At 37.0% G+C, this 27,764-nt stretch overlaps 1 protein-coding gene across 1 annotated transcript; it reads right to left on the reverse strand.

Annotated features, from left to right (window-relative positions):
* Nucleotides 1-27,409, reverse strand: DYNC1I2 (dynein cytoplasmic 1 intermediate chain 2). The gene is made up of 16 exons (XM_065637300.1): nt 27,207-27,409; nt 25,473-25,590; nt 23,419-23,533; nt 20,966-21,056; nt 16,185-16,300; nt 7,953-8,042; nt 7,535-7,697; nt 7,343-7,442; nt 6,687-6,812; nt 5,607-5,753; nt 5,164-5,277; nt 4,652-4,785; nt 3,491-3,635; nt 2,529-2,669; nt 1,424-1,549; nt 1-709 (listed from the first exon to the last, which is right to left on the reverse strand). The coding sequence occupies exons 2-16, from the start codon at nt 25,578-25,580 to the stop codon at nt 596-598; spliced, it is 1,830 nt and encodes a 609-aa protein (XP_065493372.1). The 5' UTR covers nt 25,581-25,590; nt 27,207-27,409; the 3' UTR covers nt 1-595.
* Nucleotides 27,410-27,764: the final 355 nt, after the last annotated feature.

Genomic DNA, 27,764 nt, shown 5'->3' on the forward strand with positions numbered 1-27,764 from the left:
TTGGTTTTCAATATGTATTTAATTAATTCAGGTCTAATTATCGAAGAAGTTCGTAGCTACAGACAAATTCTTATTCACATATATTACTTACTACAAGAGCCTGGGGCTTATCTATGTATAAACAATGAAACTTACTTAGAACATACGCATGCATATCTGTGGGTAATTTAAAGAGTTCAAATTAAAGAATGCTTCAGAGATTTACTACCTAATGAAGGTTAGTCAGTGTAATATAGAAAGGTTAGTTTAGAAACAGAACTTTTAGTTTTCAGAAGTAGATACCGTTACAAAATGGAAATTTCAGAAGCCCAACAGCAAATTTACACCAGGTTAGTGTTTCAGCAAAAGAAGTTCCTTGCAAAGTCAAAGTTAACTGTATTAAAAGTTACACAAATCCAAGAATGTGCTTGTAATATATATATAAAAAGTGACAATGCAAGATCTGATTTTTCAGTGATCTTAATACATTTTCAAAGTCCATAGCTGAATGCATATATTCTGTCCTTAAGCTATTATTTGAACTGAGACATGCTTACACGTTTAAGATTTGCATCAAATCATCTGAAAGTCAATGCTGCTGCCTGTTTCTACAGATCTACGCGGGTATGCGGGTTGCAGCTTCCTCTTCGGCATCAGCTCTGTTAGCGTTTATCTCTGCCAGTGTTCGACCAAATCGAGTCCACTCATCACTGCGAGGAACAGCAATTTGCTGTTGACACAGAGAACGTTATTTAAACCTACTGATAAACAAAAAACGAGCTCATTTTGAGTGAGTGCTCAAGTAATGTTCACAAGAGGTTCCAGTAAAAAAGCTTACCTTTATTTAATGTAAAATTTATTTAACGAAAATAGTCTGAATACCAAAAGCTCTGACTAATAAAAGAAGCAGAATTTGAGAAGCCTGTATTTAAGTATGTAATGATCCTGTTACAAGCTGCATTGTACATCTCCATCTGAGAGACTCTCTCCAAAGGGGAATACTAATGCCACATCCTCATCCAGTCAGTTAAGTACTACTGCAGTATGCACGCTTGCAATAGCAGCGGCTTCCCTACAGGAACAAAGTCTAGACTGCTTCACTGCTCAATTTTTGGCTGGTACTTCTCAAGCTATGGTCAGAATTCATATGTACCACAGTTGCAAAGAAGATAAAATATCTACAAAGAAAACCATTGATTCTTTCATCTTATTTCATCAGTTTTACAGTAATGTTTTTACTTTTTCATTGGCTGCCAAATAGCATACTAAAAAGTTATGCTAGAATACCTAAAACAGACACAAAAGGAAACATTAATTTGAATATACAAATTAAACCTTATTCCTCTCATCACAGGGGAAGAAAGTTAAAAGCAAGTTGCTAAATAAAAGTTAGAGAAACTTGAGTGTTTTGTAACATACTTTGCACAATACACGGTATACATACCTCTCCCACGTCATAGATAACTATTTGTCCCTCCGAATCACCGACAGCAATCTCTCTCCCAGAGTGCGTCCATCTCACACGGTTCAGAGCAGGGTTGCCCTCCACAGTAATGCTTGCTGTTGGCACCTGTATCCATTTAAAACACAATGTGAAAAATGCAGGAGGATTCCGTAAGCTATAGATTACAGAACACACCTACTCCCTAAGAAGCGCCCAACACTTCACCTGTGGCAGAGTATGCCTTAAATTGTCACCAGTGACATGACCAAACCAACACATCTTCTGTCTCTTGTGCCTTTGATAGAGGATGTTTGTACTTTGCCCATCTGCACTCTGGTCATGAGACAGGAGGCACAGATGTGCGTTCAGCCAGACAGCAAGGAGGGGGGCCCTGGGATCTCACGGAAGATTACAACAGAGGCCAGGGATGAAATCAGCTACTTTGGCAGGTCAAATCCTGTCCAAAAGTGAGAACCAGGTAATTCCAATTTGAAGCCATGGGCTGGCACATGCTCCTACAGAACTGCATGCTCTTCTACATGCAGTTTTAAAAAGATGAAATTTAAGTACTAAATATTTGTCTGTTTTGTCCTCTCACCTACCTCCAGTATGTCCTTGAAAAGATTTATAATATAATTAAATTTATAACTCACACCAGAAAACCCCAAATTATCTAAGTTTAGAAACAAATTACAATTTCACTGCAGTATTACTACGGCAATAGAAATATGGCAATAGGAGCAATGGTGGTGTGTGGGTAACAGTTTTGTTCACGCTGTTAAGTTACAGGCTGCCAAGACCATATTGGGGGACGTCCATAATCGCTATCACAACATGGATCAGTGTTACACCAAAAGATGTTTTGCATTCTTGTTACAGGTAAAACAATTTAATTACCACTGTTATTTGTTATAAGGAGTCATTTCAGTTAAAACCCCATAATAAAAGAATGATATATACTATGCAGAAACTACTGGAACTACAGAATGTTTAAAAACAACAACAACAACACCCAAACTAAACCACTATGGTAAACCCCTGACAATTTTTTGAAGTGTACAAACATTTTTGCAGCTACATGTGACTATTAAGCCGACTGCCTCACCTCAGTATCATTATTGAGATTCCACAGGTCAAGCCTGCCCATCCCATCCACACAGGCAAACAGGGCAGGGTGAGTTGGAGACCACATCACATCGTAAACATAATCTGAGTTGTCTTCAAAGGAGTAGAGAGGTTTGTTATTCTGAAAAAAGCAAACACAACAATGTAATACCTAAACTCTGCACTTCAAAAAAAGCTAAGGGGTAAAGCAAAATACAGACCTTCTCAACAGCATTATCAGCAATAATCAAAAAGTGATTCACATTTTGACTTACTTTAAAAAATGCCTCAGCAAAACCAGCAAAAAATTAATGCCATTATTAAAGGGATGCTTTGCAAAGCATGCAACCTTTTTGCTGGCTGCTGCTATAAAACAATCAGTAGCAAGCCAATACTGTAAGAGATTGTAAATTTAATGCATTAAGAATCTTGTAAATCAAGCCAATGATAATTCATTGACAGCACTTCAGGCTGTTACTGGGAGATTCTAACTCTGCTTCATCTGCTTTGCATTCCTCAGGACATCAAACAAACAGCAAAAGAGGTAACTCTGGCAATGGGAATGACAGATATTTAATTGCGAGCCTCATGGAGTTCACCTGACATCAGTTTTGGTGCTCTTAGTCCTCCACAAAATTGTAGCAAAACATTTGCCTTATGCATAATGTGACGTAACTTATTTTACAATATGATTTATATTGTAATCGTTGTTGATAACAGAGGGCAAAAGGATGAACAGAATGGATCAGAAGTACACAAATGATGTACAGTCTGAAAGCAAAGCTTTATGTTGTTAACTATAGTTTTGTTCATCAGCTATCTCCTCGTTGCAGGACTGCTGCTAGGAACCTGGAGAGCGCACACATTTGACTTCAGTTGACTCAAGTTGAGGTAGCTTACATTATAGCACCACCTTGTGTCAAGGACTACGAAGAAAACCACTGAACTATCTATTTAAGTTACCTTAGTTGTCCAAAGCTTTACTGTCCAGTCAAAAGAAGAGGTGACAAAAAGATGTGAGAAGTCTACAGGTCCAACTGCTGCATGGCAGTTGATACCTGTGATTGGTCCCTGGTGTCCTTCAAACATCTCACTGATTCCAGCTTTGCTGTTTTAGAATATACAACCAAGGTTAATTTATCTGGAAACCATACATCTACAGACAGACAGCACTGAAATGCAATTTAAATATAGCCACAAGAAGATTTTTGCTCTTTTGTATGGACATTACCCTTCTGCAAAAGGCTTCATCACAACAGATCACAGAAGACCAGGCTTGAATATGGACCATAACTTCAACATGTATTTTCTGCTAACCTTAAGTGCCACAATATACCACAGCAAGAAGAGACTAATTCAGCAGGTACCAGTCCCCACATCTAACTACACTGTTCTCCAAGCAATAGCTAAAACTTCCATTCATACAAAGAACAAAATCCGGGCCTCAGGAATGAGCATGAAACTCCCACTGACTTAAGAGAAGTTGCAAGTACCTTAGGGACACAGGGTACAGACACAAACCAGTAACAGTATATCCCTAATAGCCTCCTATCAGAAGCAATGGAAAAGAAGGGGGAGAACAGATGGGAAAGATGTTACACAAAAGTGATACAATTTTGGGTATTTTGGAACCAAAAAGCTGTGCAGCAAGGGTGATGTGTATTTGAGATGAAACCTGGACACTCAATTATATTTAAGAAAGCAATTGATAAGATACAGTCAGACAATTTCAAAATAGATTGAACAGCAGGAGAAAGGCTGGCCAATTTAAGATTTGTGCGTGATGTTACTGTACAATTATCTACAGAACCGATACAAAGTTTGGAATGTTCTGCTACAATTCAAATGAATAAAACTGCAATTATCTACACTGCCTTCATCAACACAAACAACTCCTAGGCACACAAGGCAGCAGAGAACCAATTCAATATTCCAACTTCTTCCGTTTTTAATGAAGATCTTACTCGGGAAAAAATGTGCAATGGAATTTATATACAGCTATTTCGAACTCTTCAAGACAAAGGAGTAGACGTGCGTTATATATAATTTTAGGAGTGTAAAGGATGCAGGGACTTATCCTTTCACTATTTTTATTTCCTTTGAATAATGAAAGTGTGTATTCACCTGCCATGACGGCATGCAGTGTACACTGAGCCTTCTTCGCTGCCAACAACAAAGTTGTTGACATCTCCAATAGGGAAGGACATGCAAGTAACAGCCACAGCCTTGGACTGTTTGTGAACCAGCTCCATGCTATCCTGTAATGAAAATAACAGCAACTTACTTTAAAACCAACCAACCAAAACCACTAACATCTACAAAGTAATTTATATATCTCAATAGTAGCGAGGTTTTTTTGTATGTTACTTCCACAGAATTGGGCAGGAATAAGAAAATTATTTTTGTTAAAATCGTGTTTACCACTAACACAAGTGCAACAAAAATACACAAAAGGACCAACAGACAATACTTGATTCCATGAGCGGGGAAATATTTTATCAAATATGTATCAAGCTACCTTAAGTATAATTCTGTGTGTTGGGAAAATGTTCATTAATACTTTTTAGATTCATTAAGTTTTTACAAAATATTCATCTGGAATAGATACTATACATATATATCCAAAGTTACCTTACCTGGGGTTGGGAAAGCATGTCCAGACTCCAAGAGCATATTTTCCCATCAGTTGAGATACTAATCAAATTATGAGCATTCTGGGTCCCAACAACATTCACACAGTACACTGGGTGCTAAGAAATGTAAAATACTATCAGAAAAAGGAATTTCCAAGTAACAACCAATTCTGGTGTAATTAATATACAGTAAAATATACAACTCCACCATTTAACAAAGCATAACAAATTGATCACAGTATGTACAAAGAATACTCCCCTACAGAACTGATACTTGTTTTTCTGACACTTTGATTTTTATGAATAGCTTGATTCTTCAGTGACAGCATTGGAAAAATATGGACATAAACATTTAAGCATTATCAATCAAGCACACTGGACAGAGTTTCCTAGAGGTTAAATACATCTCAACAGGGAACAGCCCTTGAAGACATTTCACCCCCTACCGTGTGAGCAGCAGCCGAAAGTGGAGTTCTCTGCACTGGGGTTCTCTTATTGCTGCGATTATCCCAGAGTACGATTTGGCCTGAGTACGTGCCACCAACCACCAGATTGGGATGAAATTTTGCAAATGTAGCTGACATCACTGCTGACTGAAAGGAAGAAAAACAAACAAACAATAAAATACACAGAAATGATCATTCAACGATGCTATGTCTAGAACTAAAAAAATGGGACCAATTATCGGAGTAAGTTGTTTGCCTGGATTTATTCAATACACTATTTCACTGTCTAGTTACTTAAGGATTCACAAACCCTTTGTGAACCCCTAGTCTTTCAGCTTCTATTTGTATTTATAAAATGAAGTTATTTTCTTTCATATATATACATAGTCTGTTAGCAAGGGAAGGCCCATGAATGCACAATATTTTAATAATGTTTTGCCACATTCTGCAGTCATTTTGTTAGAGAATGTACAGATCCATTTTGATACAATAGTTACTTTTGCAATCTGGGATTTGACAGTAATCTGACAACTCAAGATTAAATTTTGATTCAACTATGTAATTTTTCAGAATTATGGCATTTTGAAAAGAAAGTGGCTATCCCAGGCTTGGCATAATGGAAGAGATTTGCATGTTTTTATCTTTCAGAAAACTATTCTTAAACCTCCATCTGCCTTTTTCTTGACACATATGTTTCCAGTTTTCATCCTTGCTCCATCTCCTTAGGCCATCTTCATTTTATTCAGTAAACTAAGATCTAGTAGTATACAATCCCACTAACTCCCTTACACACAAACCTTCTTTGTCGTTCAACCATTACACAAGAAGGCTTTTTTGGTTTTTAAATAAATTAAAATACAAAAACCAGTTCTCAAGCAAGACTTCATTCTGAATTACGTTAGAAATTCTGAAACAGAATAATGTTTCTAAACAGAAATCTCTAGCTATCAACATCTGTTTGCAAATACATGGGGTTAAAGTGAATGCCAGCCCAATGAAATAATTATGTTGCAAGCTAAGGAAAGTACATGTCCAAGTTCATCAACAGAAAACCTTTACCATCGCGAGACAGAATCATACCTGGCAGTGAAAGACATACTCTGGGGTAGTTTTCTTGTACTTCATATTCCATACAAGGGCCACCCCATCGGGCTCATGAGGTGCATCCTCATTGTTGTTGTAAGAGGCTACAAGCAATTCTGGGTACTGGGAAATAAGTGAGAGAGACTCAAAGTAAGCAAGATGACTAGTTAATGGCCCAGATAATCCTAGAATCTTTGTTTTCTTTTGCCAAAACAGGGTTTAAAAAAACACCCCAAAACAAAAGCCACTTCACATTATATATAAATGAGAAATTGTCAGTTAAAACTGTAATTGTTTCAAATTTTGCTCATAAAACAGCATTAACATACACATTAGTGTCTTGTTCTTCAAAACTTGCTTTTAAATGTAAAAACCAGTATTTTTAAGTGAGTTTTTTTTAGTGAAGCTAACAGTTAACCTCTTACAAAGTAGTCCATAAAACAGAAACAAATAGGCCGAAGACTTTCTTCATAATACAAACCTTTCGCTATTTTTCACAAAAGATTAACAGCTCTGGTTTTTGCAAACTATGGAACATGTAAGGAACACATTTAGAAATAGAGCCTGTATCAATTGTACTTATAGAAGAGTCAAGTTCATAGAACTAGAAGAATTTACAAAGATAACCGCTTCATGTAAGCACTGTTTTGTACCTGAGATGACCAGTCCAAACAACTGACGACACGATGCTTTGACCAACGTTCATCAAAAAACTGCCTGTTCAAGGAGAGCTTTGCTCCTGCTTGAATCTCTCTATTAAGGCAATTAGAAGATATTAACCTTGGATCACTTTTTCAATTACCAATATTGCACATTCACAGTAAAGTATTCAACATTCACGTTACCCTTCCTTGTCTTCTAAGTCTCTTCCACTGTAGTCAAAGAAAATGTTGATTTGCTCAGAAAGGGCTCTTTCGACAATCCTTGTGGAGTGGTCAAAGAAACTTAAAAATTCTTCAGAATGCAAAATTTGTTGTTTTTCCTCTTCCGTAAGTTCATGAGGGGCAGCTGGAAAAGAATTATATGTACATTCTCTGGACTGCACACTTTCATCAGTTCTTTCCAAGAAAGAAAAAGAGTATTTATCATGATGCTGAAAATTTCCTAACATCCATAGATTTTAAATACATTTTTACATTTTATATTTTGCTAGCTGATTGTTAAAATGTAAATCAAAATAATTTCAAGTTAATGGAAAGAAATTTAAAATTTATCGATGCCTTTCTTTACCGCACATTCAGAATGCCTTGAAGTGAACTGTACCTTCTTCCTCCTCCTCTTTTTTTAACGTTTTTTCTTCCTCAGGTTCAACTAACGGTTTTGGTGCAACCACATCATCTTCATCTTCCTCATCTAAGGAGAAACATTATGGTGAGTCTGTCAATGTTTTTAAAGAGGAACAGTAACATTCAATATGAATCACAAATAAGCTGATTTAAAATGGTATCATTTAGCTTAAAATGGTTGTATTTGTAAAATGCAGTCCCCAGGATAACATCATCTCAAACCAATAGATCATTGGAACACTGTCTACACCTGGATTTTAGTTGCACTAAATTATGTAGTTGTGTAAACTGAAATAAGACACATAAGAAATTGCGAAGAATCCAAAGTGGAAATCTCTCTTACAAGCATTTATGATTCCGCACAAAACCATGTGGTGGATGCATGTTCTGTGTAACATACTGACACATTAATGCTGCAGCATAAAGAAAAATCAAATGTCTAAAATAGTCTACAGAGCAGCTGCTTACTTGTGATCTGAAACCATCAGAGTCTAATGGGTCTTCACATGGCATGAAGATGGCTTACATTAGCTTTCAGGTTGCTATTCTGAGAGGCAAATTTTGCTAAAGATAATAGCAGAGAGATTACATTTTTTCTGTCATTCTAAATGCAAGTCTCATTATCTGTATCATGTTTGGCAATGAGAACTTTACAGTAAAATGTGTTTTCCCTAATTGCAATGAATAACATAAAATGTTAATGTTCAGGAACACTGACATGGTTTACAGCACTTTCTACATTTCTACATTTTATTCTTTGAATACTGTAAACCAGAAAATAACTTTAAATTACTTAGTTTTGCGGAATATGCATTTCCTGGCTTTTCTTCAGCCACTTTCTAGAATAAGCTTCTGAAAAGACTATTTTTATTGGTTAAACAGCTATGTCATCTGTTTATAGGGGAACGGCAGCAGGAGTCGTCTGCTGCATGCCTCATCATGAGTAATGAGACAGTATTCAACAGGAACCAGGCTTGTTTGTTGCAGCCATCTCCCTGACCCAAGTGCAAAGTTATCTAACGAAAAAAAAAAAAAAGCAGCCACATCCACGCACACAAAAAGGAGGAAGAAAAAAAAAAGGTGGTCAAGGGATGGGAACCAGCTGCCAAGCCACGGTCCCAGCAGCCCGGCCAGCTGACTAGATAGCAGCAACCAGATGGCACTGCTGGGATTGTCTCTCTGCTGCGAGGTGGCAATGGGATGGCACAACATTTTTCTGCCTGACTGCTTCCAATCATGTCTTTCTCCAATGGCAAGCCTGTGCAATTACCAGCACTCCAGGAGGTCTGCAGACAAGCCTTTACCCTGCAAACAAAATACAGCTTGTAGGCCATACCAGCTGCCAAACCACACACATAGTGATAGGTTTAAAGAGGTCTGAATCTTTCTAACTCCATAGTATAGGCAATAAAAATATAACTGTACCTGCAGGAAAGAAAGCTTTAAATGACACTATATAATGCACGCAATAATACAAACTCCAACTTAATCAAAATGATAATGACGTATGCCAATCGTACATTACTTGAAATTGAGCGATTTTTACGTTCTGACAAGTTTACAGAACTAGGATAAATGGCATGAATGATTTCAATATATGCTCATACTTTTGAACCAAATGGTGAAGGTTAAAATCTTTCCTTTCAAGGGCCTCAATCAGCCACAAAGGAAAACAGTAATCACTGTCTTTTCAGCCAGCCCAACCGCATTTGTCAGCCCTTTCTCTGTCAATGCAGCCAGAGCAATCAACCTGCCAAACATTCAGAATGGAAAAACAATCTGAAAATACAGGGTATAATGCACCTGCCAGTGAAAATGGCCATTTCAAGAAAAGCTAGTGATCTCAGTGACCCTGCTGAGGAGGCGGTGGTGCAAAGGGGAAAGAACGCGTAAAAGAATTCTTAGTGATCTCCACTCTCTTGCACATTGACACTTCCTTACAAAGCATGCCAATTACAGCTTTTGTGCTACTTAAAAAAAATGAAAGCTTTTTTGGGCAAAATAATCACACAGAGAAACAGAGAGACACTGCTCCTTTTTAGATGGATTCGCTCGTACAGCGCACCAGTAACCTGAAAACTGTATAACTTGTAGCAATTCTAGAGAATGGAATTCTGAATGTCAAACCACTATAGGTGTGAACACCAATTAATTAAAAAATGTAATGGGAGTTAACACATATGATTTTGAGAACACCACATACGGGACAAAATATTCACATTAGAGCCACTTGGACAAACATCTCCCTCTTGTTTGCCCTGCCAATCAATTTTGCAGATTTAAATGATGCCTTCAAATTTTGAAATTTGGTTTTGGGTCACCCCACATACATTATTCCAGCTCTGAAAGTTCCAAATTAAAAATTTCAGCCCAACCCCCCCATTAGTCATACTACACTGATTCTAAGTACCATTTTCAGTGACAGGAGTCAGATTCTTGTCAAATGCAGATGGTCAACCCCTTAGTGCTAAGTGACCTTCTAATCTACATATTTTATTCAAAAGATCATATAGTTGATTGCTCCTGCCTTTTAATGTTTGAAACATAAATGGCATATATTATACAGAGATCTAAATTCCTTCATAGTACTTTCATTGCATACAGCTAGCTGATATTACTGCATTTAAATGCAGGATACAGCACTTATTTTAATATTCTCAAAATATCAGACTTGAAATTGAACATGTCATCTCACTGTGATTTATCTGTAACTACATAAATCTAAAATCTTCTCTCTAAAGAAAAGTCATATGCAAACTTTCTCATTAAGGGATCTGGAGAAAAAAAGAAAAATAAAACCTACCACCAGCACCACCACAAAACAAAAAACCTCCCACATATGCAAGTTCTTAACCTCATTATCCAAAACTAGGATGCTTTCTTATCTGAAACTAGGATGCTTTCTCACAGAAGTTTACAATCAAAAAAGGCAGCATGAAGCTGTTGAACAACAAAAGAGATAAGAATTTTTTGGTTTAGTTACTTCTCCTGCCTCTCCCTTATCTTGAATTCGTTTAATAACAAGCCAGGTGCTGGTATTGGCAAGGAATTGGCATAACAATTATATATTACCCAGCAAAAACTGAAAGACTGGACTTCCTATTTCTAAAAAAGTTCCACATCTAGTAAGTGAAGAACCCATGATACAGTGGGGTACTGCATTTATTTCAAGTCAGCTACAAAAATTTTGAAACCTTAAAGGCACTGTCTAATTTCATCCTCCTTATTCACTATTGACTATACCTACTGGCATTCTATGCCACTTCAATTGTCAGTATACCAAACACAATTTTGCATTTCAAAATAGCCTGCTAAGACTTAGAAAAGTCATAGGGCCACGAAGACAAGAAATGGGACTCTGTCACATCAACATATTGATGAATATTAATTATAGTATGCTAAGGGATTAACTCCATGTTATTTCTGAAAGGAGAACAGGGGATCTAAGTTTACAAACTGAGCAGTAAAGATTGCACAAAAATAGCACTACTTTAATAGTGACAAATTTCTCGTTAATGAATGCTAAAAACAGGTTTAATGAACCACTGAATTTTTATTTTGAGTTAACACTGAAATTGTGATGTATTTTGGCAAGACAGGAAGAAAAGCAGTGCTGTAAATTAGGCTGCACTCTGCAATAACACTATTGAGTGAAGTTCCAGTTGTCTGAGTAATCTGTTGCTGCAGAGTAGGTTAATCAAAGTTAAATCATCTGTGAAATGGGTGGCTTTTGTTAAGCTGAATGTCTTCATATCAAGTTTTCCCATCTATATTTCACTGTACATTTAAGACACGTACAGGATGACACATGAATATATAAGGGTCCATTATTTCTTTTTCAAATATTAAAATGCAGAAATGCTTCATTCACTGTAACGGCATCCAAGAAGCCAATCCTATACACCAAATTGTTATTATTTTGCTTAGGTCAGATTTAAAAGGGCAAAAATGCTTAATATTTTCATTCTGTGTCTTTGAGATTTTACCAGACAATAATTCAAAGAGCAGAGCTAATACAATAACACTGTCTGCAGTTAGTTGTGATTGCACATGCACGATACTGTACAGCAGCACTAAATAACAAGTATTCCGTTAGCCCCAGCAAAGCTGTAACTGTGACAGCTGAGCAGAATCATATTCCGCTATATGCCTATCTTTCTGTGGATTAACTACTTTGAGGACTCATAAAACATATTTATTGGGTGTACTGATGACTAACTTCATTCCACGCAAATTTGAAGAATGAGTTAGCAAATCACAAAGTAAGAGATATTATAAAACAGTGCAGTGTAGCAAGAAATACAGATAAGAAAAAAAACTGAGCACCAATGATTACAGTGCTCTGTGCGGTGGCCAACATGGAGCCTGCAGAACATTAAGACATATACCAGAGTTCACATCTAAATTGCATCTCTGTTGCTGAAACTGGTTCTACTGCCTGCTAGAAAGAAATGAGTGTATGAAGGGAACACAATTTCAAGTGCATTTTCAGAGAGATCTGAAAATCTGCTTCCTGATGCAGCATGCCAAATAGAAGCTAAATAACAGTCCTAATAACCACTTGACCACACCAACTAAAAAGCATGTCACCAGAATTGGACAATGAGGGAAACAGGCAGTGTTATACACAGCATCATGGTTAGTGAGAAATGGACTCAGAGAGTAGGGAAGGGGACAGCAGAATAAGGACGCTGGGGAATGGAGCAGCCTGAACACAGGATGTTCATGTTGTGATTGTGACAGAAGTTACTGAAGTGTAGTACTGGTGTAGAGATGTAGATGCTTAGGCTTATTAGTTATGAAATAAGGAAGAACAGCATTGAGTATGGCACACCACTTACCAAGCCAAAATAAATTTGTTTGGTCTCAAACAAAAAAAAATATGGCCATCATTACTGTATCACAGAAGGATAAACCCGCCCCCAAAAACCAGCAACAGGACATGCCAAGAGAACAAGGGGAAAAAAAAAAAAAGGCATATTTTCTCTGATATATTCCTCAGAAAAAGGAACCATTTCCTGATTTCATTTCTTTTACATAATAAAGAAGTTAGAAGACTATGACTATGGAAAATTCGGGGGGGGGGGTGGGGAATGTGGGGGGGAAAAAAAAAAAAGTACTAAAGACATACACATGTCAATATTTTCATCAAAGCAAGAAGTTTGAGAGCACCAAGACCACCACTCTGACACCTTTTTTTCCTGTGTTTCTCTTTTATATCCTTATTCACTCACTTGTATAAATGGGACCTTGAGGAAAGAGCAGCTGTGCGTTGCACCCATCATACAAAAAGCCCATAAAACAAGTATTGCAGATTTACCTTCTAAGTCTACTTTGGATGTGGGCATCTTCCTATAGGAACTGTGAAACATGTTTACTAACTTAAATTAATGGGAAAATTTAATAATCCATACTGTTCAGAATACAGTGAATGACTTCTGTGGCAAAATACTTCATGCTCTGAAGATGACTCCATCTCTAATCACAGAGTGAAACTGCCTTCAAGGAGATATCTTGATTTTATTGTTTTACAATATTATAAAAAGAATCAATCTTCCTAAGAAAGGCAGTTTCTCAAATACTTTGAGGTCATAATAAATGCACATACCAGTACTGCAATAAAATAATGGAAGTTATGAGAACTGTTAGCACACTGTTAGCCTCCACTGCCTCAGGAAGCTGTCACATTTCAAAATTAAGAGCTGGGCGTTGCATAAGAGAAAGACAAGGCTATCTATTACTTTGGAGACAACAATTCAAAGTGGTGGGGGTGAAGAAACGTGGAAAAGTCGTAATTCCAGCAGCTATACTTTTTGTCTTAGCATAAAGAGGCTATAGTGCCACAAGCACTGAGGCTACCTCCTAGCTCTAGCATCTAGGGCTCCATGCAAACTGATCCTTCTTTCATTACAAATGGAGACTCACTGGCTCAAAACAGAGAAGCCTCTTATCTGCAAGACAGTGGAGGGGGGTCACTTAACATTTGAATATTGTCTAGGATGGTGCAACATCTGCACTATACAGAAGCATGAACATATAAACTTAGTCTACTTTCCTTCTCTAACTACAGAGTTTTCCTGTTTTGTATTTCTCAACTACCAAATGGAGTCTTTTTTTATCAACTTCTGAGATAAGTGACATTCACATTTTAAATCCAGAACCGTTCAGGTGAAAGGTACTCTTTTGTAACTGTTTCTTTACACAGAATCAAAACCAGGCATCTCCAAAGGCCAACTTTAAGTTGAGGACATGAAATCTCCAGTGTGTAACTATCATTTTGTTTGTGTTGCCACAAATATTTCCATGACAATTAGGAACTGATTTAAACAAGTTTACTCCTACTTCCTACCTGTCCCACCAGACAGATTGGTTGTAGTTTAAATATTTCCTAATTCAGCTTACAATATAACTACATAACCATTGTGGCACACAGAAGTAGACCAAAGAGGATTGCTTTTTAGTTTTCTGGTGTATGGTGGATTGTGGGTTTTTTTTGTTTCCCCCACCCATACAGTGTTAGCACAATTCAACCTACAGCACAAGTGGACCTAAACCTGCAGAAGGACTGCACAGCATATCTAATAAAATTGCCTCTATTTTCCTTTGTTCAAAAGCACAGCTCCAATAGCACTGTAAAAATCTCAATACGATAACTAAGAAAGGTCCAGTTCACTTCATTTTATAAGGAAATGTGATCACTGAATCTAACCTGACATGCAACTTGTTGCTGTACAAGGGAGCTACTGAAGATTACTTGTATGTGTAAATTCAGTTGCAAGCTCAACTTTCAAGTGTACTTTGTAAGATTATCTTTAGTTTACAGTATAACCGCTAAAATAAATAAATTAAAAACACGGGAACTGAGATTGTGAGAAGAAATAAGAATCAATGAGATCCATTCTAATTCTAATTTATGTAATTGCACTCTAAAAATCCAGCATATTGCTTCTGTCAATTGTTTTAAAGGCTTCAAAGCTTTCTTCCCATAATAAAAGTCTCTCACCTAGTGACTCCCTTTTTTTGGAGGCAGCAAGATTTATTTTTTTTAAACTTCTGTCCTATTTTGGATGTCATCATAAATTCTGAATGTAGAGCTCAATTATGAATGTATTTACGCAATCCTAAGACAGACCTCAAAAAGATCCTCGACAATGAAATGATGAAAAAGCAACCGTAAGTGACTTCTGTGAAGTACACATATATAAAATAATGATGATGGCCCTCAAGAAAACAGTGTTATTTTTAGGGTGGAATGGATCAGGAGACATCATCTGCATTGAGAGAGCTTTCTGGTAAATGCAGAAATACAGATGACCCATCTTTCCAACTCCACTACATTAAACCTCAACTACACCCTATCTACTGGGTGTGAAACTAAGATCATACAACCCCAGGCATTTTCCACTGACAGCAGGCAGCAGAAGTAAAACTCTTCAAGCACAAACTATGAACTAAGTCTTCAAGTTCCATTAATTTGACACAAGGGAAGAAAAAAAACCTGAGGGATTCGAGAAGGGAAAAGGTAGGGGCATGGGAGAAATGAAAGCAGGAAAACGCTAATCGTGTATCTGTGCCAGGGATACAGATAAAAATGAAGAATGGAAAAGAAATGCAATTAGAGAAAAGCATTATTCTGGTTCACTGAATAATGAAGTTTGAAAGATCTGGTTTGTGTTCTGAAGACACATTGATCTCTTACACTGGATACCCAGAGATAAGGGAAGAAACTTCTAAACAGGAACTATTGTTGCATTTACTTTCTTTTCTCTCCTCCTCCCCCGCACACTTATTCACAGTGTCACATGCATCTAGTTAAACTTGACTAAATGACTTCAAGACACACTCCAGACAAGAGCAGCACATTGATGTAGACTGGAGCAACAATAATTTTGCATCGCTTGTATTACCCTTTACACATATTAAACAACTAAAGATATTTCATTATGGAACTACCTACAAACTAGGTCAAGATTAGTATTTTCATTTGCAGCTAAATTCAATGCTTCAAGATGCAAAATGACAGTAACACTCTTAAGCAAGACCTATATGAATTTAAGAATAGAATTTGTATCAATTATCTCACAGATCAACCTTCATTCTACCTTATTAAGTTTCAAGATCACAAGTGCTGGTTCTAATTCAGTCAGTTATCATTATTATATTAAGAGAAAAGAAAAATAACTTCAGTTGTAACAGGTTAACCATTCACCTTCCTTTGGCTGGGTCATAACAGGTGTTTGTGTCTCCTTTGTATATGTAACAATTTCTCGAGGAGGAAAGTCAACTTGAGTAATTTTCGCCATTCCAAGTTTAACAGGTCCACGTCTAAATAAAATTAATAGAGAAATCAGAAAAAATATTTAACTTTATGAATTACATCACATTTTGCCTAGAATAATAGCCAAGCCATCATGTCACAGCACTGCTTAGTCAAACCCAGTAGAAACTTAACTGTGAACAAGTCACATGATTATGACTAATAGAATATTATCATTACTGTTTAAAGTCAGCAGCTATTTATACATCTGCAACAAAAAGATGTGCAAATATATATATGAATTATAGGATACAATTTGAAAGTTTTGTTCTGTGTGGTTTACTTGGGTACTGTTATATATATGACATCCCTGTTTTCAGTGGAACAGATCTGCTCGCACGAGTCATGTTTGTACAGCAATGGTTCTAGGAATTTAAAGCTTAAAAACCAGCTTAGTGATTCTGAAGGAAAAAGCATTTTCTAGTCCTTTTAACTTTGCTGCCCTTTTTTGCCTACCTCTAAGATACTATTTAGAATGCAGAATTGGAAGTCTAATCTGAAACTCACACACTAACAAGTGATTTATCCACAATACATTACTCCAGAATATGATACTGAAAAATCTCTGAGCGTTCTAATTTTAGCTTATGGAGGATCCCATAAATGCAGATATACCCAGTATCAAACTACAATGCATAATGTACTTCCAAAGACCACAAAACATTGTAACTTCCTATAAAAGCTAATTTCAGTATGTATTGTAGTAATACTGCAATGATCCAACAACAATTTACCTGTATCAAATTTAGTTTTTTATCCACCCCTTTCCTGAGATAAAAGCAAAAGAAAGAGTAATCCCTTTTGAAAGGTTTTGGTGGGCAGAATCAGAACTCTTATAGCACAATATGGGTTTTAGTAAATACTTATAACGAGCTACAGCTTTTATAAACATATTCATAAGAAAAGATGGGAGTCACTCTGGTTTTAAATACAGTTATTCTAAGCTTTTTATTTTAAAGAAATGACTCTTAAATTTACATTTTGCCAACAGCTCAAGGAACAACATGAATAAGTTTTGCTATTAGAAATTAGCATCTTATATATATTAAGTAATATAAAATTTTTCCACTGCAAGCAAACTGCACCAAGTCTAGAGACAGTGAATTTCTGTTACTCACAGAACAGTCTCCTAATAATAACTTGAAGTCTTAAAGAAATAATAAGCTCATATACTTATTATCCATACGTACACAAAACAGGGAATATAAGAAATCTATGCAATACCCCAGATCGGAATCAGAGTGGAGCTGAAGAACTGATGGATCAGTATCCCAATGCAGCGTCCTGACACCCCAGGTTGAACAATCATGCAGCATTAGCAAAAAAGGCCAGAGATTAGTGAAGCAAATACACACTACGAAATGCTAGAGTTACAGTAAGCTTATAGTTATTTCATTGTTCACAAGAAACAAAGTAATGTAACATCAGGTAAGGGAAATTCAGCAAACATTCAGTGCAATAATACATGCAGTAAATACAAAAGTTAAAAAAGCAAAACACAGAATTCAGAGCTATTAGAAAGAATTAAGTTACTTTAAAGATTGAAAGTTAAAGATCTGCAAACAAATGTAGCCTTCATGAGAGGCAAATAAAAATATTTTAAATACTGACAAGAACCATTAAAAACTTCAGATCCCTTTTAAAATCTGTTTGGATTTGTTCATGTCATATGAAGACAGATTTGTTAACGTAATGCAATCTTGCCCAGAGCAGTAAATATGTGGAGGAAACTGTCATATTGGTAAAGGAAATGAGTCAACACATAAGCCTTTTGGTAGAGTGGCAAAACCACATTTCCACTGGGATAGAGAACTGCTAGAGTTTCTAAGATGTGACATTGCAGTAATTATGGGTTAAGCACTGCCTTGGGCTTATAAGTGTCATCTGATTTGGAGCCAACTCCATTTAAGATATGTAAATCTCTTAGAAAGAGTGGGCTTTATATTAATAACACATTTCAAAGTCATGTGGAATAATGAACAGAATAAATCCATTTCAAGTCACTTTTGTATCAGAAGAAATATGAAGGGGGAAATAAATCTTCCCTTTCCCTTCATTTTTAGCCTTCATCCCCTCTCCATGAATTGTCCTTTAGCCTACTGTCTGCTATCAGATTTAGGCAGAATTTTAAAACAAGCTTTTATGAGAGGTTAAAAGATGAACACGCATGGTTTTGCTGAAGTTCTTAGATGTTATTATATATTTTTTTTAAATCATGTTTTGTAATAAATTGAAAAATTAAAAACTATGTCATATTTTACTATGGTAAGTCAGTAAAAGGTAATTTTCCATTTCCATCCCATACATGGTAATGTTCTTATAAACTAGGTGCAGAATTCCTAAAGGTAAAGTTGACCTCAAAAATGTACAGACAATGCCATAACACCTAAATATGGGTGTGTCATGCACTTGTTCTTGTACCAAGTAGACATTAGAATAATAATGAATTATAGTTTAAGAACTACAAATCCACAGTCTTCATATTCAGCATATCTCTCTACATAACTGCTGTTGCGTTCCCTATCTTTTGTGCATCAGAAGACACATCATTTTACCATAAAGTTAACCACTTTCAGTATACTTATTCTCTTCTATTTTTCTTGACCAAATAGATTTAAGCTTGGAGTTTAATTTGGTGCCTGAGACTTCAAGCTGAAGATTGTTCATGTGTTGTTCAGTCATGCATTTTTTTTTTTTTAAAAAAAGCAAAACCAAATCACCACCCCCAATGTTCATGTTGCTCTGCAAAGGATGACTTATGTACAGATCCAAATGCTGCATTACCACAATACTTGTCAAACATTTTCTCAACTTTTTCAATCCCACTTGAGAGGAACTTGGGGAAAGGGCTAAAAATTTAAGTCTCCAATTTTTGTGCCTGCTTAAGATCTAGCCCTTCCTGAGGTTACTTTCCTGCTTTCGAAGCATTCTTTTGACTTTGAACAGTTGCTTAGTGGTACCAGGGACAGTCTGCCTTTTAAAATAGTTCAAGTCAACAAACAGTACAGGATATGCAGTTAAATCTCATATATATATTATTTTAAAATAAAGATAACATTCTGAGATAAAATTCACCTATTAAATGTGTATCAAAATAATGTAAAATACTGTTCCTGTTGCTTTCCAGATATGTGTTATGCCTTAAGTTAAATGACTTTATCTAAAGCTTCAGTGAACTGAAGTTCCGATTCTTCCACATACTTCTATTCTTCCACAACTTCTCTGTATCCAGGCATATTCCTAATGCTTCCTATACCTCTAAAAAGTATTTTCTGCATTTGAACTAATTTGATGAGGTATCCATCTAACCTAAAAGTAAGCAACTGTATTAATTTCCAGTCTTGAGTTTGTACTCTTAACTGAGGAAAAGAGAGAACAGTATCAAACAGGGAACCAAACATCCTTACTGATTAAAATAAAGCAAAACAGATGGAAGTAACAGCAGGAACACGGTCTGAACACTGCTCTACTGATTACTAAAGTCAAGTCACAGGCAAGGTTCAGCATCATAGAAAAGACTCAACTAAGACAGGAGATCATCTTTGTAAAGTATAGTTGCAGCATGACTAGAGAACAAATGGCAACAAACCAAAATAAATTGGAACTGAAATAATACACTAATATGAAAGGGTTTGTTTTAAGATTATCAAGCATAGTGGAACAACTTGGGCTTTCTAACACATCTCCTATTGATACGAAAGTCACCTGTGAAATGCCAGGTATAATGCTAAGGGTTATCACACAGTCCAGCTTTTCCCATTAACTTTCAGGTTCATGGGTATGTGTACATTAGGAACATTGTATAAACTTGTGCTAATAGACCAGGACACAGACAGCTGTTCTCTGGGGAAGGGGAAGAATGTTATCTGCTGGGCAGAGAATAAGCAACAAGACTCTAAATGTGACTCTATGCAGCCTTCACTTTAGCTATACATTCATACCTCCACACCTTCAAGACCACAATCTTTTTATGCTTTCATATCTGGGAAATCATCAAGAAAGAATTAGTTTTAAATGTGTGAAGCTATAGAGGCTTAGGATACGAGTTTTCTCAAGGCTTCATAAGAAAATGGATGCATACAACATTATGTTACTATGTCCGAGAAACATACCATCAGAGAGCACAGTACAGTATAGAGAACATAGTTGTACTAAAGGGATGGCTGTAAAATGAAATAATGAGAAATACTGTTCTGAGTAAGGAGAGGAAAAAAAACCACCCAAAACCAGAAGAAAGGTGAAGTTTGTAGACAGTATATTTTATTAGACCAACTAAACTAGATAGAATAGAGGAAAAAAGGAAATAGCCAACTATCTATATACACCCTCCTTTAGAAAAAGCTGAGAAGAGCCCGGAAGTTGGACTTTGCCAGTTTTCCATTGTTCTGAGACAATCATGCTTACAAGAACATTACCACAAGACATTCACACTCATTTTACTGTAAACTTTCAAGTTTAAACAGCTCCATGTTAATGTCGGAAATTTCAAATTAGGAAGAGTAGTTGCATTTCAAATTTTAAAGTAAAGTACTCCTGTATAAAACAGTCACTGTTCACAGATTCAGTAACACCGTAGCCTCATACTATTATGTTATAATCCAGTAATTAACCTTGATTTCTTCTAAAGCTTAATTATTCAGAATGTGCGTATTAAGCAAAGGAATATGACATACCTAGATCCAACAGCGCCATCACCAGAGTCCTGGCTTCCAGCCTCACTTGGCGTACTCACAGATTTGGAAGACGGAGAGGTAGGAGGAGGGACTAAATAGTGAAACAGACAGGTATCCGCTGTTACTACTCGCAGAGGTTGCACAGCTTAGGATGTTTTCAAATTAATTTAACATGAAGTATTAAAAAAAAGTGATGGAAAACAAAAAAAATACATGGATGAAAATGAACAATAGAAAGAGAGGGGAAAAGACAATGTTAACAATTCATGCTGGACTTTCATGCAATTGTTTGGCATTTATGCATCTGGAGCATACAAAAAGGCATGGAGGGAAAGACATTTGAGAGAAAATGAATTGAAAAAATATTTTTAAACTGAACTTCTGACAAATGATGGCATCAATTTTCAAAGGGTAACTTCCACTAAATCATGTTGCTTAAACATAAAAGGAAGATAGCTGTTAATATAGCTTTGACATCAGTTTTTCTTAAAAATTAGACTTTGAATTTATATATCTGGTGGTCTTGTTTCAAAATATATAATCACTGAAGCATGCACCAAAAAAAAAGTGGCTTTGTCATACAGCATATTCTAGTTTGAATCGAATCAACATAAATCCTGTGCACTACAACAGATTTTAGTGTTGGGTTTTGGGTGATTTTCATGTTTTCCTTATTTTTATTTGACAAACAGTCTAGTATGGTTATAATGAAACTTTTTCTTAAAAGTCAGTCCATTTTAGATGAAGATTGCAATTACCATTTCAAAAGCAACATGTTTTTGGAACTGATTCATAACAGTGAATATTATCATGCAATCTGATGCGAACACAAAGCTATTTTGATATTTCTTTCAACTTTTCTTTTTAAATAGTGAAACTCATTTAATGAAACTTAAGTTTATGCTTAAGAATCAAGGTGCGTATTGAAGGTCCTTATATGCGTCAAGTTTCAGCAATATGCAAAACATTGACAGAACGTATTCACTCCTTAGCAACCCTTAAAAGAACCTTTAATCAACTGAACACAAGTTATATATGTAAATTGGTATCTACTCCATCAGGGGTCAGGCAAGAGAGAATTCTGAATTTAGGTCTGCACCATTTCTAAAGAATTTCCTGAAATCACAAGTGTATTGTGAATTGTGAAGAATGCTTCCATCCCATCCCAAATCAGACACATGACTCTGGTTGACAAAAATTCTACCCTAAATTTACAAAACCACAGTGAATACTTCAATTTATGAAAAATTCATCCCTCCTACAGGAGAGACTTAGGTAAAAGTCTAGAGTTATACTTCATAAACTCATACACACACTTAGACTTTCTACTTATATAAATATGGGTATACTTATATAAATATGAATATATAAATATATATTCTTCAACTCATCGCCATCTACTGAATAATTTCCACTAATAGAAATGCCCATAGGCCTTAATATTCCTATATTATTGTTGTACGTTATCAGAAATTATGACACCTTAATGTCACCCTTTCTTAATCAAAGAGGTGACATTAGAAACATATCTTGTTACCATGTACAAAAGTCAGTCAGCTCTATCTAGCAGTAGGCATGGACAAAAGAATCCAGCAGCTTAGGTCTGATGCTACAGTGCCCTCGTGTGGGACACACCATTTTCAAGAAAGTCTTCCTGTTAGTGCAGTCAAAACCTAAAGGCCAACAGTCTCATAAAAAGACTGAGCAAAATTCCACCAACAGAGGGTTCAACTATAATATCTTCTTGAAAGTTACTTTGTTCACTAACTTCTGGCTTCTTATATAAGAAGTATGGTAGATATCAAAAGCACACTTCCATAAGAGAGCTGCCTCCCTCTGGCAGTTAACAGGACAGTAATTCCTTTAAGCATTTTTAATACACTTTTTCTATGACGGAATCTAATCTCAAGCTATCCACCATTAGGGTGTAAAAGATGCAGAAAGGAAACAAGCCAACTCTGTACAAAATCATCAGAACTAAAATTTGGCATTACGAAAAAGAGAAAGAAAAAAATAAAGAAGAATAATGAGCAGGGAAAATAGAAAAAAAAAAAAAGAACAGCAAATGCATGATATTTGTATATTTTAAGTAAAAGACTCCAAATAATTCACTAAGTGTAAAACATATATTTTACAAGATAGAACTAGTAATGTGTAGTGAAGCACATCACTTGGCATTTTTAACAGAGATCATGCAGGACGAAACAGTACAAAACCAGACATGTATACCCCCAAAAATAGTAGCCAGAGAATTTTCATGCTAGTTATATAAATACTACAATCCTAACAAAAACAAAAAACCCACTATCACCACAAAACCCCCCAAAAGATCCACCCCCAAAAAAACCAAAATGAAAAAGCCAAACAAAAAACCCCAACCAAATAAAAAAAACAGACCATCACAAACAAACCAACTCCAAACATTTATCTCAAATGAATATTAACATCCCTACCAACAGGTGACTCAGGTGTCAGCCCCATGCTCTGAAGTAATGCTTCAGCTTCTCTTCTCTTCTTTTCAAGATCAGATTCTTCTTGCACAGGAAGAACTTCTTTCTTCTGATCAGTCTAAAAATAATCCAATAATTAAGTTATAGCATTTAACAGGTATTAAAAACTGTTTCATTTAGTTTGAGATCTCATATATTCCTTTAAGCTACTGACACCTAGTATCATATAGGTTAGATATTTGACTTTTTAGAAGGGATCATCAGAATTACTAAAGTAAAAAATAGAAAGGAATCACAAAATCTCGTAGCTTTGGTACTGTCTTTTAAAGACACACATAACATTAAAAAAATGTCTTCTCATTTACCAAAATAACTGACCATAAGTTCAAGAATACTTCTTTTATACTAATGCTAACCACTGTAAAAGTGAAAGACAGGAGGGTAAAAAAAAAAAAAAAAAAGTATTATGTACCTGTGTATAAAAGTATTTTAAGGACACAGTCATATTGTTCCAATTTTGGAAAGTTAATAACCATGTCAAAGAAAACACTATAGGGTTAGAATGACAGTAAGAGACACCCCTCTGGTCAAAAAAGCATCAGGACACTTGGCTAGACAGAGCAGCTGTTAAAGTGTGTAGCAATTAAGAAAAAATGTGTAAGATGTAAAACAGATGATTGTCTATGTGTGCATTTTAAGCTCTTTTTTAAAAACAAAACCATCAACAAGCTGTTCAATGAGAAAGCTTTCTTTTGGACCTCAGGTTTCACCAAAAAAATATTCCTAAAAAACTTAGCAGTATCTTCAAATTTACACGGTATTTAAGTAGTTTTCTTTAAGTTGTGTTATTACCTGCTAGATTTCAAACAAACAAACAAACACAAAAAACCCAAGCAAAAATTACACCCCTATTCCCATCATTCAGAAATAATGCAAGCTCTGCTGTGCAAGATGCAGAACACTCCATATCTTTCCACACTCATTTAACGACTAATTACAGAAATACAATTCATAGTTAAAGGTGTTCACAACTCAGTCATTGGCAAGTGAATATTTTTGTAAATTGAAATTGGTTATATAAGTCTTTAATGGAAGCAGTGAAATTTAGACTAAGCTATTCTATCCCTATGCCATTATTAAAGACTAGTTGCTCCTGACATGACTGCACATCATGCTTCTAATCTACTGCACATTTCCTTTTAAAAAAGCAAGTTATCAACTGATAAGCTAATGTGTCACATGTGGAATCTCAGATACAGGCCATACATTGTTACAAGATCATCAGAACATAATCTGACATATTTCCCTCTTTGTCCAAATCATGTAGCTGGCAGCTGCCCAGTCTTCAGTCATATGCTAATTTAGAACACCTATAAGATCATCACCAAAATACAGAGAAGTCTTGAAAAAGCACTGCAGAAAACCAAAACATTCCATGAAAAGTTTCATCTATGAGGTATAACCTGCATTTAGGAGAAACATATTAATAAATCACTGATCGTCGTGTACTTTAGCAGAGAGAAATCCAGAAGACTGTTAACAAACCAAGTTTAACACACAGTAACATATACATCCTGAGTGTTGCTCTGATTTTAAAATTCAGGCTAAAGATCAGTCAAAGAGCAGACAAATGTAGCACATTATACAATAATAATACTGACAAACAACTCTAACAGACATCCTTGGAACTGCACTTCAGAAATGAGTTCTCTAAATAACACCATCACAATGCGTTAAGCAGATCTTTCGTGCAATATGTCACAGTCAGCTGATTAATGATGTCCTATGCAGACACGTAGCTTTAGAAATCCAAGTTTTATGCATGTGTAGGCGGTTTTTTAAAATCAAAATCTAACTTGCATATGGTTAAATCTAAAGAAAACAGTGGGTATTTTCTTTTATGAGAAAACAAAAGTGCTACATTTGCATCAGCAACCGACCACTAAACAGACACTCCCTGAATAACATGTAGCAAATGACTAAGCAAATGTACCCTTAAATTTTGGGCAACTTACATATGCAAACTGTCAAATTTCAAAGAGAAAATTATTTCTTACCTCTTTTTTCTTTCTTTCTTCCTCCTTTCTTTTCTTCTCCTCTCTGATTTGAGCTAATCGTTGCTTCTTGCGCTCCAACTCTGCCTTCAGTTCACTTTTGTCAGACATGGCTGAAACACTGACCAACACAAATCATACCACTGTTTTTAGTTTGGGGTTTTGTTTTGGTCTTTTTAAGATAGCAGCTTTCCTTTAAATACACTATCATTAAAGGAAATATACTAGTTTACTACAACCAGAACTGTGAAAAGTCTTAAAATATTAAAAAAAAAAAAAAAATCACATTCCTATTTCCACATTTCTTTCATTTAATGCATTCTCAATACTAAAGAGACTGATTTATAACAGACAGAACTATGATGTTGTGACAGCATCCATTCCTAAGGTAGTTCTGACACTGTTTGAAGGAACTGCTTTGAAAGAAACATTAAGGCTCAAAGATGGGGCCATCCGATCTTGCCATATAATTCTATACAGCTACAGAGCCAATTATGAAACTGAAAGCAACAACACTACCAACACAATACTCTGTACTTTTCACTTCAACAATTTAAATAGCAGTATGTAAGCATATATCCTTCTATATAAAGTTGTATTAAAATAACATATATATTAAAAATAATATAGACATAAATACAGATTTATTAAAAGATTTAGTAGGATTACTATAAATTGCAAGGAAAAGTAAGTACAAATGCAATGGCCAAAAAAACCTGTAAAATATGTGCATTATCAATTTTCCCCAAAACGTTTTGTACACAAAAATTCTACAAAAAGTTTTGCTACCTAATTAACTAAATTAAATACAGATAAGAAGGTCAACAATAAACAAGAGGTGAAAAAAAAAACCTTCAGATCTTAAGAAAGATTTAGAACACAGATATGAAAAACTTTGTGAATGGACTGAGTGAATAAAAGCTTAATTTTACTGTTTGTAAGCAAATCCAAGTCAGTAAAGAAAGTGCAGAAGTGGTTCTACCACAGACAATGGATCTATAAATACTTTTACGCTAAGCTTGATAACAAAAATACCTGACTAAGCATTAGTAATATAACTATTAACTAATCCAAAATTAAGTATACCTGCAAGTGTCTGCATAGCACATCTAAGCACAGAAAAGAATGCAAAATGACACAAGCCTCATACATCTACCCCAGTATACTTAGTAGTATGTATATTGGGATAAGCCTATGTGTTCCTTCATGTTGTCTGCAAACATTTAAGTGCTCACAAATAAATAAACCCCCCTATTGCCGGCATTTTCAAGTGGCGTTCCCGTGCCGCTTTGTAACAGCTTGGGAAGCCGCGTCGTCACCACAGCACGGATTCCCGCCCCCATCCGCTTTCCTGAGGCCGAGCCGGGAGCGCCACCCCGCCGGCAGGTGACAGCGGCACGAACCAGCTGCCGCCAGGAGCCCGCTCCCCACCCCGATCCCCCCCGGGCCGTACCGGCGCGGGAGCCGGGCAGCGCACGCCCGCCCTGACACGACCCTGCCGCACCCTGCAGCCCGGGAGGAGGCGGCACCACCGAACCCCGGGCCCGCCCGTACCCTCTCCCACTTATTGAGGGCCGAGCCCCGGCGCGGGCCGCCCCCGGTCCCACCCTGCTGCCGCGCCCCTCACTCGACAGGGCGAGGCCGAAAGAAGGAGCGTCCGCACCCTCGGGCAGCGGCGCGGAGCCGGGAGAGGCAGCGGCCCCGGGGGCAGCTCGGCCGCCGCGGGACCCCGCGCACCTGTCAGCGGGAACTCCTGCTGCTCCAACCGCCCCTCGGCCGCCGCGCGCCGCTTCCGCCGCTTCACAAAGGCGCCGGCAGCTGACAGGCAGCGGCCTACGGCGGGCGCTGAGGCTCAAACCAGCTCTGAAGGCGTTGCGGGCTGCGCAGGAACTTGCAGGAACTGCGGAAGGACACGGAGGCCGGTAAGGGGCCGCAGTGTGATCAGACACTCGTTCGCGCCGTCAGGGGGAGCGATCTCAAGAGAATTCACGCGGAGAACGGGCGCGAAGTGGCGCGGGGATGAGATGCCTCCAGAGCTCTGACAGCGAGCCCCGCCTGTCCAGCGTCGGTGAATCAGCGTTGAGAACAACGACGCCCAGCATGCAACGCGCCCCGCTGAGTGGGCCTCGTCCTCAGCGCCCAACGGAGTGAGTGGGGCGCGGCCGCGCGTTGCATGATGGGAGCTGTAGTCTTTTCGGACGGGGCACGTCGGCGGCGACCAGCGGCCGCGGGATCTGGGAAGCGAGCGCCGCCGCGCGCCAGGCTGCGATGCGCGCTCCGCCGTGACTAGCTGGG

The sequence above is a fragment of the Caloenas nicobarica genome, chromosome 6, assembly GCF_036013445.1.
Source record: "Caloenas nicobarica isolate bCalNic1 chromosome 6, bCalNic1.hap1, whole genome shotgun sequence".
In the NCBI taxonomy this organism is placed as follows: Eukaryota; Metazoa; Chordata; class Aves; order Columbiformes; family Columbidae; genus Caloenas; species Caloenas nicobarica.

Excerpts from the sequence above, each read along its gene's own strand:
- DYNC1I2 (XM_065637300.1), bottom strand. The coding sequence starts at position 25,580 with ATGTCTGACAAAAGTGAACTGAAGGCAGAGTTGGAGCGCAAGAAGCAA. Across the intron at positions 16,301-20,965 it reads GATGGCGCTGTTGGATCTAG|ACGTGGACCTGTTAAACTTG; the intron begins GTATGTCATATT and ends AATTTTATTTAG. Across the intron at positions 710-1,423 it reads TTATCTATGACGTGGGAGAG|CAAATTGCTGTTCCTCGCAG; the intron begins GTATGTATACCG and ends CTGTGTCAACAG.